The sequence below is a fragment of the Lindgomyces ingoldianus genome (genome assembly GCF_010093535.1).
Source record: "Lindgomyces ingoldianus strain ATCC 200398 unplaced genomic scaffold BDR25scaffold_3, whole genome shotgun sequence".
Taxonomy (NCBI): domain Eukaryota; kingdom Fungi; phylum Ascomycota; class Dothideomycetes; order Pleosporales; family Lindgomycetaceae; genus Lindgomyces; species Lindgomyces ingoldianus.
The window spans coordinates 1,557,182-1,575,042 of record NW_022985164.1 but is presented as its reverse complement, the minus strand read 5'-3'; the positions used below and the strand labels follow the sequence as shown (position 1 = coordinate 1,575,042).

The window sequence follows — 17,861 nt, the reverse complement described above, 5'->3', positions numbered from 1 at the left end:
CATGGAGCCCAGAACTAGAACCCTCTCCCACAAATATCCACCCATGAGCACTAATTGAAGTAATTTCTTCTGACGAGGCTTCTGTGATTGGGAAATGCTGTTGGGGTATATTGTTTGGGTATGAGGTTATCGCGCTATGCCTACAGCATCCAAACTTCGTATGCTCACAGTCTCAAGATGTAAGTCGGAAGCCTCGGGATCAAGCGGCGCAGTTTGGTTTATCCTAAACCCTCTTGAACGGTCCTGGTCCCCGTCCACGTTGCTCCATATAGCCACCTGGCTCTCTCCAACGCTGTCCTCGTCGTTCCTGACACCCCGCTCGACGTCATCCCATTGCCTCAATTCATATTCATGCTCTCCTTTTCGTTCGGCTTCAAGGTCCTCCATAATCGGTTCTGATCTTCTCTTGGAGTCCATAGCGGACTTGCAGTGGCTACTCAAATTCCCTTGAAGGGTGGTTCCAGAGCGGTATTTGTTTGAGGAATTTCTCGGTATGAAGTTCCCTGACACAGAGGTCCTTCTTGAAAACCTGGATGATGTGATGGATAAGGACCAGGGTAACTTGGAAAGTAGAGGTCGAAGCACAGGGGCTGATGCGCAGATCTGCAAAAAATAGATCAGTTTCGTTAGATGTTGAGGAGTGGGAAGCCTGGGGGGAGAGACTCACTACACCCAAATCTATCTCTACTGCGGCAGCTATCCAAAGTGGAAATGCATACTGATGGGGATATTAGTCGAGGAGGTTTGATACATCTTGGCTGAAGACGAACCCAAGTTTCATCGTACTCAGCAATTAAACTCTTGTAGATGTACCATGTCCTAACAATACCAGCGACGGTAACGATGAACCCAAGGCTGAAAAGCACTGTGTTGGCAAGGAATTAGCTACGTGAATACATGGAAATCTTTTACAGGAAAGATGATTTACCTATTACAGCCATGCGCTGTCTCCGTGGCATTTGTAGACTTATGACCATGGGGATAGGCAGCAGGGTGCAGAAGACATCCGCGACACAATTGATTATTCCTGCAGCCAGCGTTACTTTCCCTTCGTCTAAACATGTATTCGCAGGCGCCCCAAAGATCCAGTAGTTGCGCACAGGGTTACATTGGAATATACTAAGGCACACGAAGCTGATGAAAATAGCAACTTGGAAAGCAACGTTGGCATGAACAGCCCAGGTAAAAATCTTCTTGCTAGAGTCGTGGACTAGCCGGTAGTAAAAACAGAGGAGGGAGAGCCGAGTGAAGGTTGCCGCCGCTGTAAAGATTACTTTTGCGGCCATTGCGATTTGTAATGTTGCGGCGATTTTAGTGAAGGGAACGTCGTATATATGCCTGTTCCAGCCATACACTTGGTTGGCTAATATAACGATCACTGTAAGGGCGATCGAAAATATCTGGAGGTTGTTAGAAGTGTTCGCGGCCAGCGCCCAACGAAGAACCAGCGGAGAGGCAGATATTCCTTCAAACTCTTTACGGAGACTCTAACGGCAAAGGCAGAAAGTGATAAGAATGCAAAGTCAACGTTCAATTGCGTTCCACAGAGAAGACTAGTAGCTTGGAAAGAAAGGCCAATGGGGGCGGGAAAAGAGAAAGTTCCTACAAAGCGCATCCCACAGTTTCCCATAAGTAGAATTTTACTTACCAGCGCTAGCATGATAAAAACGTCGTCAGATCCAAACCATCTCTTGATAGCCAGGCGTGTGTATATCCTTAACGACACGACTAGCATGACCAAGGAGATGAAAACTGCATTCACGATTATCAGCGCATTCCCCCGCGTCGCAGGATCCTGGTAGTTGGGCGTGGGCCACGATAACAAGACATCGGGAGGAATGTTTCGCATCTCTGGGATGACGAAGGATAGCCAGAGGGAGGAAGAAGACGAGGCATAGGGCGCGCAACGTGCGGGTTTGCAAAGCGTAGGGGACAGAGCAAGAGGTGAGAAATTGAGGATGGGGACGGTCCTGGGCAATGGGATTATTATGAACCAAGTATAGATTATGTCCTGAAGCGGGTTGTCCACTGATTCCGTCTTTCACCCAACGACGGCCCAATCACGGTTAACCGCAACTGTTCCGAGCTGGCATCCCATCGCTGGCTGATTCCCTCAAGGCCAGCCTTGATTGACTAGATCTTCGGACATATGTGGGTCGCCAGTAGCCCGCAGCTGGTGTCAAGAAGCCCGTTTGATCTGCCTGGTCCTGTGTGGGTTTTATAGAGTCTAGAAAGATCATAAACTCAATTTGTTCGTGACAATGCAGCGCGCCGTTCTAGGCAGAACTTTGAGACTGTTATCACCGATGGCTCAAACTCCCAAACAAAATGCAGTCTTGCCCTGTGGAATTCTGCCGAGAGGTGCAGGCTGACTGGGCTGAGCGATTGGCTTCGGCAATGGAAAGAGGCGCCCTGACAGTACGGATAAAGGTTGATGTGAGCCCCCTTCACTGTTTGGTTTACATCGTGCTCGCACATGGCTTCCATGCCTTGTCACACAGCAGTCACATATAACATCCACAGGCTATGACCGACACGCCTGGACGGCGGAGGGAAGTAACCGGCGCTTCATGAGGTTGGCGCCGACGGTATTGGAGCGTTGGTGGCGCTAAGAGATTTCAGCAATATGGATAGATCCCTGGAGCGCATCCGCTCGGCCCCTGATCTCAGCCAAGGGCGAATTCCAGGGAGAGTCGTTTTCGTCAGCACTACTCACAAACTCAAAAATGACTGTTAGTCAAGTGCACCCTGCAGGTCTGTGACATTCGCCACGACTCATGCCACGGATGCGAGTCCCTTTGACAGCTCCCGTCAAACTCTGCCACACGATACATTCCCAATCCCTCCCAACTTCGTCACCGTTTTGAGCACCTCAGCATCCGAGAGAAGCTGACGGCTAAATTCTGGGAAATCTCCCTCTTGATGGAATACTTCTACCCGAGCCTTAATCTTCGCCAGTATATTGCGGAGCTCGACCTTTGCGCTGTTTCACAGCCCAATTATACTTTGATAGTGTTTTCACGGCCAAGCTTGCCGAATCTCCCGGCACTGCTGGGTACAATTGCGAGATAATCCTTCTGTTAATGGTCGAGGCTCTTTCTTTTATCCCAATCCAAGACAACAATCTTTTCGTTCTCCTTCGACTATTGTCACGCAAAAGGCCCTTAGAAACATATCGTACGATTTCTCTTCCCAACCAGGCAAAATGCGGTAAGATCTCCACGGCACACGTTATCCATCCGCTAACGGTGCGAGAGTGAAACCTTAAATGGCTAACGGCTTTTGGGTTTCTGTCGCCATTCGGAAGATACGCGGTTACCCTGGATTGACCTTGCTTTGCAAACCTTCTCAGTGTTCGATTGAGTCCCTTGATCGCTGACCGATCAGTGTTACCCCACTGCTTGATCCAACGACACAGTGTGACAGCCTATCAAGCAACAGGAGGAGATACAGAGTCAGTTGTAGTGCATTCGACCTTAAACTATGAAGCACCCATGCATCCTGCAAGTAATCAAGCCACTGGAGTGTCTGTTGACGTAGCCTGTTGCCCCTCAACACTACAAGTAATATTACTGCCAATCTCGATAACCTTTACTTAACTCTCGCGACGAAGATACCAACTTCGTTTCGTCTATCGTCCCGGCGGAATCTGACAGGCACTTACTAGCTGTACCTAGGTACACGATAGGCAGCCTTCGAAATTCCCTGGCGCTTAGCCCACCTATTTTGACTCCAAGTCAAAACATGCCGACTCAGGTATTGTGCATGCGGGCAGCGCTGCCTCCAGTTAAGTTGTATCCTTCCACCCAACGCTGTCACGGCACCACTTCCCTAGAGTCTCCGGTTTCAGAACTCTCTGACAGTGTATTTTCACCTTCGCCCTGGCGGGTTTCCTCGTGGTTGCCTAGAATGGCTCGCGGTGTCGCATCGATGTCTTGCTTAATACGGAAGTAGTCCACTGGAGATCATCTATCCAACAATTTCGGAGCATGACAACAAACTCGATTCCTGTATAATAATATTATTCCTGTTCTAGCAGCGTCTTGTCTGTATCTTTTCTCCCGTCTACCAATAGTAGTGAATACTATCATGCTAGTAAATTTTAGATTTGAGGCAACAAAGCCTGGATTCAAAGCGGATACAAGTCCTAAATTAAACTGCGAAGTCGAATTAGAGGTAGATGCTTCGGTTATCCTGGCTTTGGATAACCTGGTAAGGCATTCTGGTTGGCTAGGGAGCCTTTTAGGACGCCTCCACTCTTGCTTTCGTCAGTATGTCTTCGAGACTGGCATTGCGGGGCGGCCCATAACCCCAGCATGACCGTTACCGATAATTTTTACTATAGAGCGAACAGCGCGCGAGATATGCCTTAGATTCTCAGAGTCAACCCTACTACCCATAGTCACACGACATTCTTTATCCACTACTCTGGCGCCCTATTCTACCTTACTATCACGAATACGAATGTAAGGCATACATCTTTAGCTCTCTAATTTCACCACAGATGTCTACTTTCCAGCGTACATGCCTGATTTCCAGCACACAAGCCTCCTCTCTCATTTTCTCCGGCAACCCAAGAACACCTGCATATTTCCGTCGCCTTTTTATAGTATCTTACCAGGCCTGGTCGTTGAAGTTCTTCACTGTTAGATCCTCCTCCTGCATTTCCATCCCAACAACCCACCATTCCGGATGCATTGCCTGCAGCATTAGTCAACCGAATGGGCCTGGTACACGACATTCCCAAGCCAATACTCTACATACCCCCCAGCTTTGCATCCCAGCCAGTTCCAATCAGACTACAACACTCCCAAGGACTTCACCGGTCGCTTAACGAGTCGCGCGCAATCTTCATTTCGAACGCCTCTTCCAGAAATGGGCTGTAAATTCTACAGCCGCCCTCAGCTATTTATCAGAAGGCGGCGTAATAGGCATCACACACGACGTGGCGAAGATACACGCCACTGAGGTCTCCGTTCAAGGCGCATGCTACTTGGCACTCCAAAACAGAGCGGGTTTTATTGTTTAGGGGGATTCAAGAAGTCCTCGGATGTCTGTCAAAAAATTTCTTTGATCTTGCGATGGAACAGGTACAGAAGTTGTGTTAATGCCTTAACATTTTGAAGCAGCTGGATCTTAACCTATTGTCGCTCAAGCAGTGGGAGCAGAAATTCTCCGTTTCAAAAATGCATCTTTCGAACAATAAATCCATCATCTGCAAGTGATGAATGCTGAAAACCATCCAATCCCTGCCTTTGCCGAATTCCGAAACCTTTCAGCCTCACCACCGTCCTCGTCTTCTACCACCTCACGCGTTCCACTTTCCGCAGCAAAAAGACGCCACAATCGTGCCGCATGATCTTCGCCTGCCGATTCATCTCGTAAAATGATCTAATTGGCTGCTGTCAGGCGTTCACTCCTGAGGATTGCCGTCCGTGCGATTTTTGGCGAGGCACTCTGACAGTTTTAGAGGCTGTGCAACTCTCCGAAGTGAGACTTGGCCTAGCGAATTGTAGCGAGTGGTATGGTAAAGGATTTTTTGGCACACAGCAAGGCATGAGCAAGGCACAGTCATGGCTTCGTGTGTTATGGAAGGATGGAAGGATCGAGGAAGGGGGAGGAGTTTGGGATTTTTCAAAGAGGCGTGATGGTTTGATAAAAGGCGTTGGAAGGCCAGCGTACAGCTCATTGTATCACTACGCTTGTTAATTCCAACGCTTTACGATTGGGAGTTTTTTCGGTCTACTATCAAATATATCTTGATATATTTGGTGCTTTGACAGCAGACTTCAAATAAAGACCTACCAAACCATCACTTCGATATCAATCTCACTGCACCACCAACATCACTCGACCCCAAACCTCAACACACGATGGCACCAACCCTCCCAACCTTCCTCTCCCTCACAAAACGCAGCTACTACAGCCAATGCTCCTACTCCAACTCCTGTGACGCTCATCGAACCGCCATAATATGCGCCATCGCCATCGTCATCATTATCAAAATCATAATCATCGCCCTCGTGTGCCGACACAGTCAGAAAAAGAAAGAGCGACGCGAGGCCGAGAACAGGAGGCTGCGGGAACAGATCATCACGCAGGTGAATCGGGCGGCCGAGATGGGGAAGCGCAATTCGTATGCGAATGAAAATGAGTACGTACAAAAGGCTGACAGGCTGGGGCAGGGTGGATTTGCAGGAGATATGAGGGCTCCGAAGCCTGCGGTGTTACGGCCGGCAGGTGCGGGTACGAATAGTCCCGAATTTTCGAGACGATGAAGTAGGCGTTGAGTTTGGCTGAAGAAGAAAGTATACTCTGGGGGAGTGGCTGAATAACATGTCATCGTCATGGGCCACTCAGAGGCAACCTCACTGAAGGTGTACTATGCATTCGTTTCGAGGGTTCGTGATCCAATAGGAGATTTCTCTAGTATGAGAAGTATACAGAGAAGCTCGATACTCCAAGTCGATGTCGAAGACCCGAGTAGAATCGAAGGTACAGAGCGGATGCAATGGCAAGAGTGTTCAGGACAATAAATGACACTAAAAATGGACACAAGGATACCGAAATTAGAAAGGGAAAGGCGCATATGCACTTAACAATAGGTGTGAGAAGTGATCTATTCAATTTCCGAACAGCATTTCATCTGTGAAAACTCTCATCTATTGCCTACAAAAATTCCCTAAATGACAAAACAAATTGTATGGAGAAGTGGACAAGAGGAAAGTCAGGAAGCTATATGACACCATCATCCAGCACCTATAATTCAACCATCTCTTCCAAAAGAGAATGAAAGAGGGGGGAAAGTCCAACGAATGAGAGTATCCAAATTGAGAAGGAGAAGGGTAGTAAATGCGAGACCAGTCCGGTATTCTCCGTCCAATGCATATTGTCTTCGAAAGCGTGCAAACCCATTCCGCGTGATATCTCATCCACATCCGCCGTACATGACTCCAAATCAACATAAATCGCTCATCCAAGAAGTCACTTACCAAAAGCGAAAAAACGCCACATACTCCAAACCGCCGATGAATGATGTTGCCAGCATGCTCGTCTTTCCAATTCCGGTATTTTGATGATTTGGGTTACATCAAGTCCCAGAGCCCAGTAATCCTAGTCCAACACCATCCCCTGAACCTGATCCGTCTTCTCGGGTCCTTGAGGAACCTCTGCCCATCTCCCGAATCCTCCGCCCCTCCATCAAACCTCTTAGGCCACGTTTCTGTAGTCCTACAACGGCGCTTACCTCGCCTCCCCAAATCTCTCTTTCAATTCCAACGCCACTTCCATCACCAAGCCCACTGTCGGATGCCGATGCCGATGTCGAGGTCGAAGTCGCGGAACTGACCTCGTCATCTCGGCCGCTTGAATTTTCACTTGCATTGACATCAGTGTTGATTCGGAGGGCTCGAAGGCCGGGGTCAAGGGACCGTATAGCGTTATCTGGAATGTTGTTGGAGTTCGACGGCCCGGAAGGATTCAACAATCCGTCGTTAGTGCCATCTGGTGCGACACCATTTACACCCAAAGATGCCACGCCGGAGCCACCCCCTGCTGCCATTGCTGCTGCGTTAAATATAGCAGCTGTGTTTCTATTATCAAGCAGCACGTGTAACCGTTCAATAATCGCTTCAAGGAGTCCATCGATATGGTAAGGTCGTGCGAGTTGTAAAAGAGAACACAAGATCTGCGGAGAGCAAAGGTTTGTGTTTTGAGGCGGAAGCGATGAAGTATAGAGAAAGTGGATGAGGGCCTGGAGAGTTAGATGGGTATGCGGCAAGTATAGTGTTCTAGGTCGAAGTGATGGAGGTTGAACTGAAGGCTCAGGCGGGTTGATGGAAGAATATGATGTTGATGAGGATATCGTGGGGTCAGAGGTTATGGCAGTGTTGTTGGTGAGAGTTGTGGCAGTCGAGTAGTTTGTCTTGATTGAAGGCGTTATGGTGATGCTTGAGTTGCGGGAAGGATGTGTGACAGTTGAGGGACGAAGAGTTGCTGTGTCGCCGTTTTCATGAGTTGTGGTGCTCTCACGAAGTAACTGGTTGAAAAATGGGCCCCAGCGCCGAGCAATGAGATGAGAATTGACGGGAATGCGTTCGCCGTTGATGGCAAGAAAGTCCATATCTGTGAGCTCACGCATACCGAGTGCCAGCTGGCCCAAATCTGTTGCAGCAGAAGAGAGATTTCGACCTCCAGCTTTCAAATCGAGCCGGTCGTTTTGTCGAGGCGCACTGACAGATGTGTACGCTGCATTTGGAGCGACCTTGCGGGGGTTGTCGTATAATCCAAAAGCCTCCAACTCGACCACGCATATGTTTGAGAAATTGATGCGTCGATGGTTGTAGTCCTCCACAAGACTCCTTTTTCGGTTGCCCAAAATTACGAAGCAGTTCCTCCGGTTCCATAACACGCCCCGGTTCCAACTGCCTTGGCTGAAAATGCTTCCTCCAGCTTCAATTCGGCCCCAGCTTAACGTCCGCAGATCCAAAGCCCAGAGCGCGTACTCTTGTTTCGAGGATGTTAAAAAGGTCCCACTTACAACGAAGTGGTTGTTAATGACTCCACCGTTAGGGAATCGGAGTCCAGGAGGGGAGAAGTTCCCGTGCATTGGCTTCTCCGATAGTGTCCCGTCTGGATGCCTCACCTGTAACTCTAGTTTGACATCCAAGAAATTATAGTTTGAATAGATCAACATTGAGGCTCCCCCATCTTTGGCCGCTGAGTTTTGCTCGCCCGAAGATCTCGCATCACTACCATTTCGATTTCCTGCTCCAATTTTGTTTGGATCAACCTTGGTTAGGGGGGCAACTACACTCCTATATGCGCCGCAACTCCTCCCTAAGGTATTGGTCGCCGTCCACTTCAGACTTCTCAAATTGAAAACGCTGATTTGCTCAATGTAATGATTGGCGCTATCCTGACCGCCCACGACCACCATTTCCGCCCCTCCTTCGCCGTCTAGCTGGACACCAATTGAGCCTTGGTTCGGATTTGTGGAGGACGGATTGTGTCTTATGGCAGATAAGGTCGCGCTTGAAGAAGAAAACACCGCCGACGAAGGGAGTATAGTTGCGCAATGCGCATATCGTCCTTGCGGCGAATCAAGTGCCGGAACGTGCATCCAGGTTCGAGTGGGCACGTCATAAATGTGGACATCGGACATAACGACTACCTCTGGTTGGGCGTCTGTTGTAGAGTTTGATTGTGGAAGAGTGGGTTGGCTGGGTTGCTGGCCCGCTGGAGACATTCCTCCATAGCAAACCAGCTTTGTGTCTCCTAACGCGCACACACTATGAAAGTATCGCGGGGGAGGTATGTCGCCTTTGGCATCGATCTTCGTCCAATGGCGTTTGACAAGGTCAAGCTCATGGAGGTCAGATGTGAGTTGTGGCTTAGTGCGGGAAAGTCTCCTTCCACCGAATACGAATAGCTTGTCCCCAAGAATTGTGGTTGTCGCACCTACCAATGGATGGGGCTCGCGACCTGTTGTCCGGTGTACATTGCAGACAAGTCCAGAAAGTCCAGATGTGGAGCCTGAAGGAGTAGAAAGCCCAGCCGTCTGAGGCAGAGCTGGTGATGGTGCTACTCCTGATCCTGGAGTACGGGCTGCTGCGCTTGTAGCTGGGCGGTCTACTGTGCCGTCTTGACCATCCTGTCGGTTCAGACTGGTCTGACTGCTGTTCAGGCTTGAGATGTACGTGCCAGTCCCGCCTCGGAATTGATCTGAGTAGAGTTGCGACGGTGAAGGAGCTGAGGTTTGGGAGTCGATGGTATTAGTCCGGCTCGTATTAGGCGTCTGGCGAGCCATAATGGCCGGACCCGAGTCCCACAGCGGAGTGATGGGAGTTTTTTGAGCACTCTAAAGTCTACAGAAAAGCTGATGGATGATGTGGAAAAAGTTGAACAGGAGGGGCCCAGTCAGGTATCACGATCTCAACATGCCTGTACCTTAAGCTGGAGGAGTCTCCGAGGGATTTGCGGCTTGGAAGAGGAAAGTTTGAGAGGCTGGGGTTGGCCGCTGGAAACAATAGTAGAGGTCCTCAGGAGCTGAGTTCGGCAGAGTTACAAGAACTATTAGGTGCTACAATCGGAACATAGCGCGGGATAACAATGGGAACGTGCTTGGACCTCGCTGGAGATGACGAATGATTGGCGATAGTAGGGGGGAAATGCTGAGAATGCCTAAGGAAGTCGGAGAATAAACCCTGCGGTAGGAGCGGGTAAGGGAACCTGCAGACTCGTGAGAGCGTCTCCTCTGATTCGACAGAGCGCGCTTGAGCCTCGACGCTTTGGGCTTCTTCCAAATAGACGGAGAATCACCCGAAGGAGTGGTGGACGCTCCCACAGACGGATAAGCGATGACGCCTAACGGAAGCATGTTAGTGATGAAACCAGCGTGGACACAAAGGATACAGAATGGAGAAAGAGAATTTGCAAAAAGGGACTCCATGTGGATGGTCCTGTGGTTTTCAAGTACCGCAGACGACCCTCCCCGTCAGCGGCTGCAGGACGATCTGCCATTACAGGAGGCGCCCGCAAGATCTCGCATGCAACCACAAGACTCGGGCTTAGTAGGAGAGCCATGAGATGCACTTCAGAAAAAGGGGATATAGGTACTGTGCGACTGTGTACGGCGGTACCAGGATGTCTTCAGCAGGCCATCTGCAGAGTACACCGTTCATGGATGCGCAGCACATGAAAGGAAATTTTAGGACGCATTGAGGGGTCGGAAGGAAAGAACGAAGCGGGCCTTACGTTGAGCAGACGGTGCCTCGCGCAACTCAGATAGTTAGACACGACAGCAGAGGTACAAAGGAGCGCAGCGGGGAAAGGAGCGTCGCCGTCACGGTGGGCTGTGGTTTGGTGTTTGGTAGGCAACGGCGGAATCAGCAGCGGTGAGGTTGCGCAGACGCAGCGTGGCAGAGGCACAGGCCGGAAGCGGCTAGCGGGCGCGTAGGCGAGGCTGGGGAATGCAAGGAGCGCGGCGACAGGTGGAGAGATAAAGAGCAACAATATTGAAATATCACAGCAATAGGGACGGGTGGTGGCGGGCGCGAGCTGTGGTTCGCAGAGCTGAGTGGATGCTGCTCGCACGCGAATGACAGTGCGCGAGAGGACAGGATGTGGAGGCCCGCGGCACTCTTCAGCCGCTGGCTTGGTCCTCTTGGACAAGGACAAAGAAGGGAGCAATGAGGGAGACGGAGACGGCCCGATGGACACGTGAAGGATCAACGACAGACGCTGCGAAGTGGGATCGAGGTGAGGGCAGCTTTGACGGTTGCACAACTCCGCGTTCCAGCAAAGGCATAGTATATCAAGTCCTCGCCCGTTCCCCTGGAACCTTGGAATGAAGGCAAGGCTGTCAGTTCCCTTGCAAAAGTTCGGACCTTAGAGGGGGCCGGATTGGCGCGACCGCGCACGGTTTCAAGCCTAGCTTGACAAATCATCATTCACTAGGGTGCACGCACGATTTGGTCGTATTAAAAGTCCATTAAGGCTCGCCGTTTCAGCCCTACCGAGGGCCAGCCATCTCCAATCCGAAGATCGCATTGTTCTAGAAGCATAAACACTCCACTTAACTAGAGCAGCCACCCCCTCTCCAGCTTTGCCCTTTAAATTGCACCCTCGCAGCGATGCCCAACAACGCCTGAACGCACATGCTATGCCTCTCTCCACGGGAAGAAACCCGAACGCATAAGTCACACAATATTTCAACCCTCTCGGCTGCTTATCCCTTAAGCCGCGGTCGTTTTCTCCTTGGGAAGAGGGGTAAACCGCAGGTACGGCTTAACGATCTTGAAGTCAGGGAACAGCTCCTTGGCCAGCTCGTTGTTCACGCTGGGGTGGACAATAACATCGTCGCCAGGAACCCAGTTGATGGGCGTCGTGATCCTGTGCTTGTCACCAGTCTGGAGAGAGTCCACGACGCGCAGCACCTCAGCAGTATTACGACCAGTCGATGCGGGGTAGGAGAGGATGAGGCGGATGGTCTTCTTGGGGTCGATGATGAAGACGGAGCGAATAGTAAACGCGATACCTTTGGAATCGACGTTTGTAGTGTCCTGGTAGTCGAGCCTGGTACCAGAATTAGGCGTGTGTCGGACATGCGGATGAGGGCTCACTTACATATCATATGCATACGCCACCTTCCTCTCCTTGTCTCCAATAATAGGGAAATTCAGCTTGCTGCCAGAGATCTCGTCGATGTCCTTGATCCAGCCCTCATGGCTGTCGATGGTGTTGGCCGACAGACCAATGAGCTTTACGCCCCTCTTGGTAAACTCAGGCTCGAGCTTCGCGAAGGCGCCCAGCTCTGTGGTGCAGACGGGGGTGTAGTCCTCGGGGTGCGAGAAGAGGACTACCCAGTTGTCGCCAATGAAATCATGGAAGTTGATCGGGCCCTTGGTCGTCTCAGCATCAAAGTTGGGGGCAATGCTACCGAGACGGAGGGGTGCAGCTCGTTCTTCAGCCATGGTTTTGCTTTTTCTCGTAAGTCAGCAGGGGTGCAAACAATGCAAACAGGAGGGGCATCGCATCTCACCTTGAAATAAATTCTCGACGTGGGCACTTGAAGGCAAGGAAAACTGAGGTGAGAAATACAACCGTTGAAGTAGAGGGTTTGGATGTAGCAAGGAATTGAAGTGGACAAGAGAACTCAGGGAGATCGAGAGCGGTTGCGTCTGCCTTTTGTATCACTAAAGATGGGGACAGTAATGGGCTGCTTTGGGAATGGCGAGAAATTGCGTGCGTGCACGTGACTTTTGCGTTTGCAATACCCTCCTCCCCAGGTGAGTCCATGAGCGAGATCCTGCCTGAATTGTTCGCCGAGCCCTCTCTGAAGCCAATTATCGTACCATAATGAAGGTCAGTGCGGAGGACCAGTGCCAATGTTTGCCGTTCCGAGGGCGGATAAGCTGCCGTCCTCTCTCGGAAGAGATGGCCTCAGCAACAGAGAGAAATTGATTCATCATCAAAGCGAGGATAACTAAGTGTAGAAAACATTGCCGACAACAGACGGGCCCAGTAAGTTACTCACCTCACGTATTTTACTCATCGACGTTTCTTCTATGAAATCATTCTACCTAGAGAATTGAATGATTACTTTTGCTGCAATAAGCGCAGAAGTCGTCTTGGCCTCGGTCTACCACCATTATGATGGCATCACCGGCTACAAAACATATTTCTTCCAGCTACACCCACGGGAGTGGAGCCGCCAGCTCTCGCCAATATTCATCGCTCCCGGCGTATCTCCTACCCTTTTGGCCTTCGATGTCGGTTGGGCGTATTTGTGGACGTTCGATGTTGCGATGCATAGCACGTGTCCATCCGTATTCATGCCGGTTCATGTGATGGCACATGAGATAGGGAGTAAGATTCCTTCCTTCTGCTAATGTGCCGTGGTTACGGCATATGGAAACCTGGCGCAAGGTTAAGCGTCGCATTTAACGGAAGCCAAGTGCAGCCACTATTGTCCCAACCGCACCCGCCTTCACGCGCCACCAGCCTTCAAAGTATGGTGAAACTGATAGCCCCAAGAAACGTCCACTTTGCAACAACAATGCGGCACAGTCGTACCTCATTGATATGGCGGAGGACTGATTTTATACGGCCTATATAAACTACCTTAGAGCGAAACCCTTCCTCACGAAGTATCAACCTGTGCATTGTTCTCCGAACGATCTCTGAGTGGATCGCCCTGGGGATCTCCCTCAAACCTAGCCCATCGAACTGGCGGTCATTAGTAACGCCTGAATCCTTCGAAATCACAGCTCCAGCTCACAATTCCCGACACGCGAATGTCTCCTGGCAGGTATTCCCGTGAATAAGTCGGGGACCTACCAACCATGTCCCCGATTTCTGCAACTAACAAGCGTGCGGCTGCTTAATCGTGCAGCTTTTCGGTGCCAATGGGGCCCTAAGATAGCGCTTGTGGGTCAGTAGTTCAACACAAAAGCAGACCTTATATCATCGCCAATTCCAGAGCTTCCCCTCACACAGCCTCGAGCCTTTTTCTACGTTTAAGGTCTTTCATATCTAAGTTTCATACCTCCTCATGCCAATTCCGCACCATGGCAGACCCAGAACTCGAGCTCCCAATGACCTCCTCCCAACTCGGGTTCAATGCAAGCATTGCGGGAATAAGCACGGTAAACCCGGCGTGCCAGGACCCTGAGTGCCCCACATCCGACAACATCGCAGACTTTGAAAAGTATCCAGAAAAAGGTGAGAAGGAGGAGGATCAGGAAGAACCAGAGCTGGGAGAATTTATTTATCACTATTTGGAATTCCAGACAGAGCTCCCAAGCCCTACAACAATCTATCCCTTATCAGAAGGACAGGGAGAAGCTCCACCACCGCCGAATTTGGTCAAGTATACTTCGCCATTCGAATGGTCGAATACCAGGAAGAACGTTATCATCTGGGTCTCATGTATTATCACCGCACTTACAGCTTTTACTGCGGGCGCGTACGGCCCAGGCGTCGGCCAGATGACGGAGGAATGGCATGTGAGTAATGTGGCGGCGTTGGTAGGAATTACAACTTTCACTAGTGGTACGTATTCCCCCAGTTCGCTTTTCTCTCTGAGATTGAGGGTGTACAACATGATGACCCTAAATTACTTTCATTTGCTCATCGACCGCTGTTGACCATCCACTAGGATTTGCAGTAGCCCCGATGGTCCTTGCCCCGTTCTCAGAAATCCAAGGTAGAAGGCCTGTTTTCATTGTTTCTGGGATCCTCTTCGTCATCTGCCAACTCTGCACCGGATTGACTCGCTCATACGCGGGCATGCTTGTCGTACGCTTCTTTGTAGGAGTAGGTGGCTCAACATTCTCCACCATGGGTATGTCTCCAGCTTCTATCGTCCGCATTGGACTAACAAAGCGGAGTTGGGGGCGTGGTCAGCGATATCTACCATACAGAAGACCGTAATACCCCAATGGCTCTTTTTTCAGGCGCTGCCCTCTTCGGCACCGGCTGGGGTCCACTTGTTTGCGGCTTCATTGCGCAAAATATAACATGGCGCTGGATCTTCTACATGCAAACGATAACATGTGGGGTGATGGTCGCGTTGATTACCGTCATATTCAAGGAAACCAGGGGCAGTGTACTCCTCAGCCGGAAAGCAAAAGCTTTGAACAAATGGTACGAGACGCGAGAAGAGGCCGGCTACTACGGCTTCGAAATGCCGGATCCAAATTGTCCCGGTTCCAAGGTTTCTCAACGGATCCGTTGGAAAGTGAAGGCCGACGAGGAGCGGAGTAGCTTGGCCAAGATGATTGGAATCTCTTTATATCGGCCATTCCATCTCTTATTAACCGAACCGGTTGTATTCTGGTTTTCGCTCTGGGTGTCCTTCAGCTGGGCGGTTCTCTACCTCACTCTTGCCGCCATTCCCCTTGTGTTCCAACACAACCATGGCTTCAGTCTGCAGCAAGCCAACGCAGTTTTCGCTGCCATGTGTGTGGGCTCGATATTCGCAACAATCATTTCTATATACCAGGAGAAGATTGCAAAGGCACATGGAAAACTTGCTAGCACACCAGAGGGCCGCTTGTACTTCGCTTGCATCGAGAGCGCATGCATGCCAATTGGTTTATTTATGTTTGGATGGACGTCGTTTCCGGATATCCCATGGATTGTGCCTACCATCGCTGTATCAATTGCCACGGTTGGAATCTTTGCGATTTATTTGTCAGTCTTCAACTACTTGGCTGATACCTATCATCGGTATGCTAGCTCAGCTTTAGCCGCGCAGTCGTTCTGCAGGAACATGCTAGGTAAGATTCGTACTGACAACTGGACTTTAGCAATCACTGACACCGTGTTAGGTGGCGTGTTCCCGCTGATCACAACCCAAATGTACAATCGCTTGACATACGGTGGTGCAAGTAGTCTCCTCGGCGGCATAGGAACGCTCCTTACACTGGTGCCATGGATCCTAGTGTTCTACGGGCCAAAGATCCGAGCGAGGTCAAAGTTTGCGAGTGCACAGGCTCATGAATGAATTTCAATCTGCCGGTCGCAATGCACGCTTTTCCAATGGACTCAAACTCGAGACTCCATCAATGATATCGCGCACCATTCAAACTGCAGACATACAATTCTGCTCGAGAGGATTGAGAAATGCAACCGCCGCGGATATTCGAGAATGAATGCGGTACAACATAGCTCTGACCCTGGATCAGGTCTTCGGAATTGTTCTTCCCATGCGGGCTGACGTTGGATCTAATAACTATTCTATAGGACCACGCTTGCGCTTGTAGCTGAAGGACGAATAAAGCAACTGGCAGGCGAGGAGAGGAGTTCGCGTTTCGAAAGTTTGGAGGGCTCCTCCGGTAAGAGGTGGCTGGATGGTTGATACCCTTGTTCAGTGGGAAGATGTGGTATTGGCAAGGAATAGGAAAGTAAATTTGAGAAATATTTATGCCTACTGCGGCGACTTGATTTGAACCATGAACTTGATAGTGCTCAGACCTCGGGAGTGAAGAGAACGAGAACGCCGAAGCGTAAATATTCCGCCGCGTGCTCGGAACATCTCCGGCTGTTGCCTTCTCATGCGAAGCCTTGCGTCAGACACGCGCAGCTCCCTCCAGCAGCACCGAGCATCGCATCCTCACACTAGCTTGCCACCTCTTTTCTGCAGGTCTCACGAACCCGTCACAATGGAGGCCCTCCGTTCAGCCCTCCAACCCATAACCCACAATTTGCCTACCCCTATCGTCGACACCGGCCGCACGCTCCTCGGCCCCTTCTGCTACAAAACCCTCATCCTAGACATCGACCCCTTCGCCTCCCCAGACTGCCTCAAACTTGCCATCTCTAAAGCCCTCGGCATCGGCATAATCGGGGCCTCCTCGATTGTCAAAATCCCACAACTCCTCAAACTCCTGAACTCGCAGTCCTCAGAGGGGGTTTCCTTCCTCTCGTACTTGCTTGAAAGCAGCAGCTACCTCATCTCACTCTCCTACAACATCCGCCATGGATTCCCGTTCAGCACATATGGCGAGACGGCGCTGATCCTTGCGCAGAACATCGTGATTGCGAGTCTAGTGTTGAATTACAGCGGGAAGACGGCTGGCGTTGCAGCGTGGGTCGTTGGCTTGGCTGCGGCCGGGACGGCATTGTTTCGGGAGGACGTTGTGGATGTGAAGGCTTTGGCTTGGTTGCAGGCGTTTGCGGGTGTGCTGGGCGTCGCGAGCAAAGCGCCGCAGATTTTGACGATTTGGATGGAGGGTGGGACAGGGCAGTTGAGTGCTTTTGCGGTACGCTTCCTCCTCTTATGTTTTTTCCCCTTCCAGCAGTTGTCTCCTAAACTTGTCAAAAATTTCTCCCAGCGTTGGACCCAATGCTAACGGTTTCCTATTTCATAGGTCTTCAACTACCTCCTCGGCTCCCTCTCCCGCATCTTCACCACCCTCCAAGAAGTCCCCGACCCACTCATCCTTTACGGTTTCATTGCGGGGTTTGCCCTCAATGCTATCCTCGCGCTCCAAATGATATGGTACTGGAACAGCCCGTCGAGTAAGAAGACAGTATCGAAGAAACCCAACAAGTCGATTGCCGCCGGAGAGAAGAGCAGTTCGGTGAATAGCACGGGCTTTGCTAAGAAGGCTAAGAGCCCGAGCACTAGGCGGAGGGGATGAGGGCCTGATATGCTGTTTCGGGGATTTTTATCCTAGATTGTAGTTTGCTTAAGGTAATGGTAATACATCCTTGGCTTCTAGTGCTGCTTGTGATCCTCAGCCTGTTTTGATGGTGATGATGGTGGAATTCATCACCGCTGTTGTGACGTCGAACATAACAAAATCACCGACGTGAGACTACAACACCTTACCAGGGCCGTACCATGAGAATCA

General features: G+C 50.6%; 6 protein-coding genes across 6 annotated transcripts; 2 read left to right on the top strand and 4 right to left on the bottom strand.

Annotated features, from left to right (window-relative positions):
- Positions 1 to 126: 126 nt before the first annotated feature.
- On the bottom strand, positions 127 to 1,849 carry BDR25DRAFT_375541 (uncharacterized protein; the record flags this gene model as incomplete). Its single annotated transcript, XM_033697392.1, has 6 exons — positions 127 to 371; positions 438 to 603; positions 668 to 718; positions 771 to 865; positions 929 to 1,400; positions 1,649 to 1,849. 6 exons carry the CDS (start codon positions 1,847 to 1,849, stop codon positions 127 to 129), a joined length of 1,230 nt encoding a protein of 409 aa, XP_033553413.1.
- A 4,163-nt stretch (positions 1,850 to 6,012) lies between these two features.
- Positions 6,013 to 9,247, bottom strand: BDR25DRAFT_321997 (uncharacterized protein; the record flags this gene model as incomplete). Its single annotated transcript, XM_033692004.1, has 2 exons — positions 6,013 to 6,077; positions 7,303 to 9,247. The coding sequence occupies 2 exons, from the start codon at positions 9,245 to 9,247 to the stop codon at positions 6,013 to 6,015; spliced, it is 2,010 nt and encodes a 669-aa protein (XP_033553412.1).
- A 957-nt stretch (positions 9,248 to 10,204) lies between these two features.
- Positions 10,205 to 11,259, bottom strand: BDR25DRAFT_331328 (uncharacterized protein; the record flags this gene model as incomplete). Its single annotated transcript, XM_033692622.1, has 2 exons — positions 10,205 to 10,365; positions 10,756 to 11,259. Coding segments are annotated over 2 exons (663 nt in total), but the record flags the coding sequence as incomplete, so codon positions are not given.
- A 217-nt stretch (positions 11,260 to 11,476) lies between these two features.
- On the bottom strand, positions 11,477 to 12,678 carry BDR25DRAFT_339543 (mitochondrial peroxiredoxin PRX1). Its single transcript, XM_033693402.1, has 3 exons — positions 12,542 to 12,678; positions 12,127 to 12,486; positions 11,477 to 12,075 (listed from the first exon to the last, which is right to left on the bottom strand). The coding sequence occupies exons 2-3, from the start codon at positions 12,471 to 12,473 to the stop codon at positions 11,736 to 11,738; spliced, it is 687 nt and encodes a 228-aa protein (XP_033553410.1). The 5' UTR covers positions 12,474 to 12,486; positions 12,542 to 12,678; the 3' UTR covers positions 11,477 to 11,735.
- Positions 12,679 to 14,011: 1,333 nt separating this feature from the next.
- Positions 14,012 to 16,009, top strand: BDR25DRAFT_339542 (MFS general substrate transporter; the record flags this gene model as incomplete). Its single annotated transcript, XM_033693401.1, has 4 exons — positions 14,012 to 14,553; positions 14,660 to 14,845; positions 14,892 to 15,782; positions 15,834 to 16,009. The coding sequence occupies exons 1-4, from the start codon at positions 14,070 to 14,072 to the stop codon at positions 16,007 to 16,009; spliced, it is 1,737 nt and encodes a 578-aa protein (XP_033553409.1). The 5' UTR covers positions 14,012 to 14,069.
- Positions 16,010 to 16,597: 588 nt separating this feature from the next.
- BDR25DRAFT_331326 (mannose-P-dolichol utilization defect 1 protein) lies at positions 16,598 to 17,729 on the top strand. Its single transcript, XM_033692621.1, has 2 exons — positions 16,598 to 17,267; positions 17,376 to 17,729. Exons 1-2 carry the CDS (start codon positions 16,668 to 16,670, stop codon positions 17,646 to 17,648), a joined length of 873 nt encoding a protein of 290 aa, XP_033553408.1. The 5' UTR covers positions 16,598 to 16,667; the 3' UTR covers positions 17,649 to 17,729.
- Positions 17,730 to 17,861: the final 132 nt, after the last annotated feature.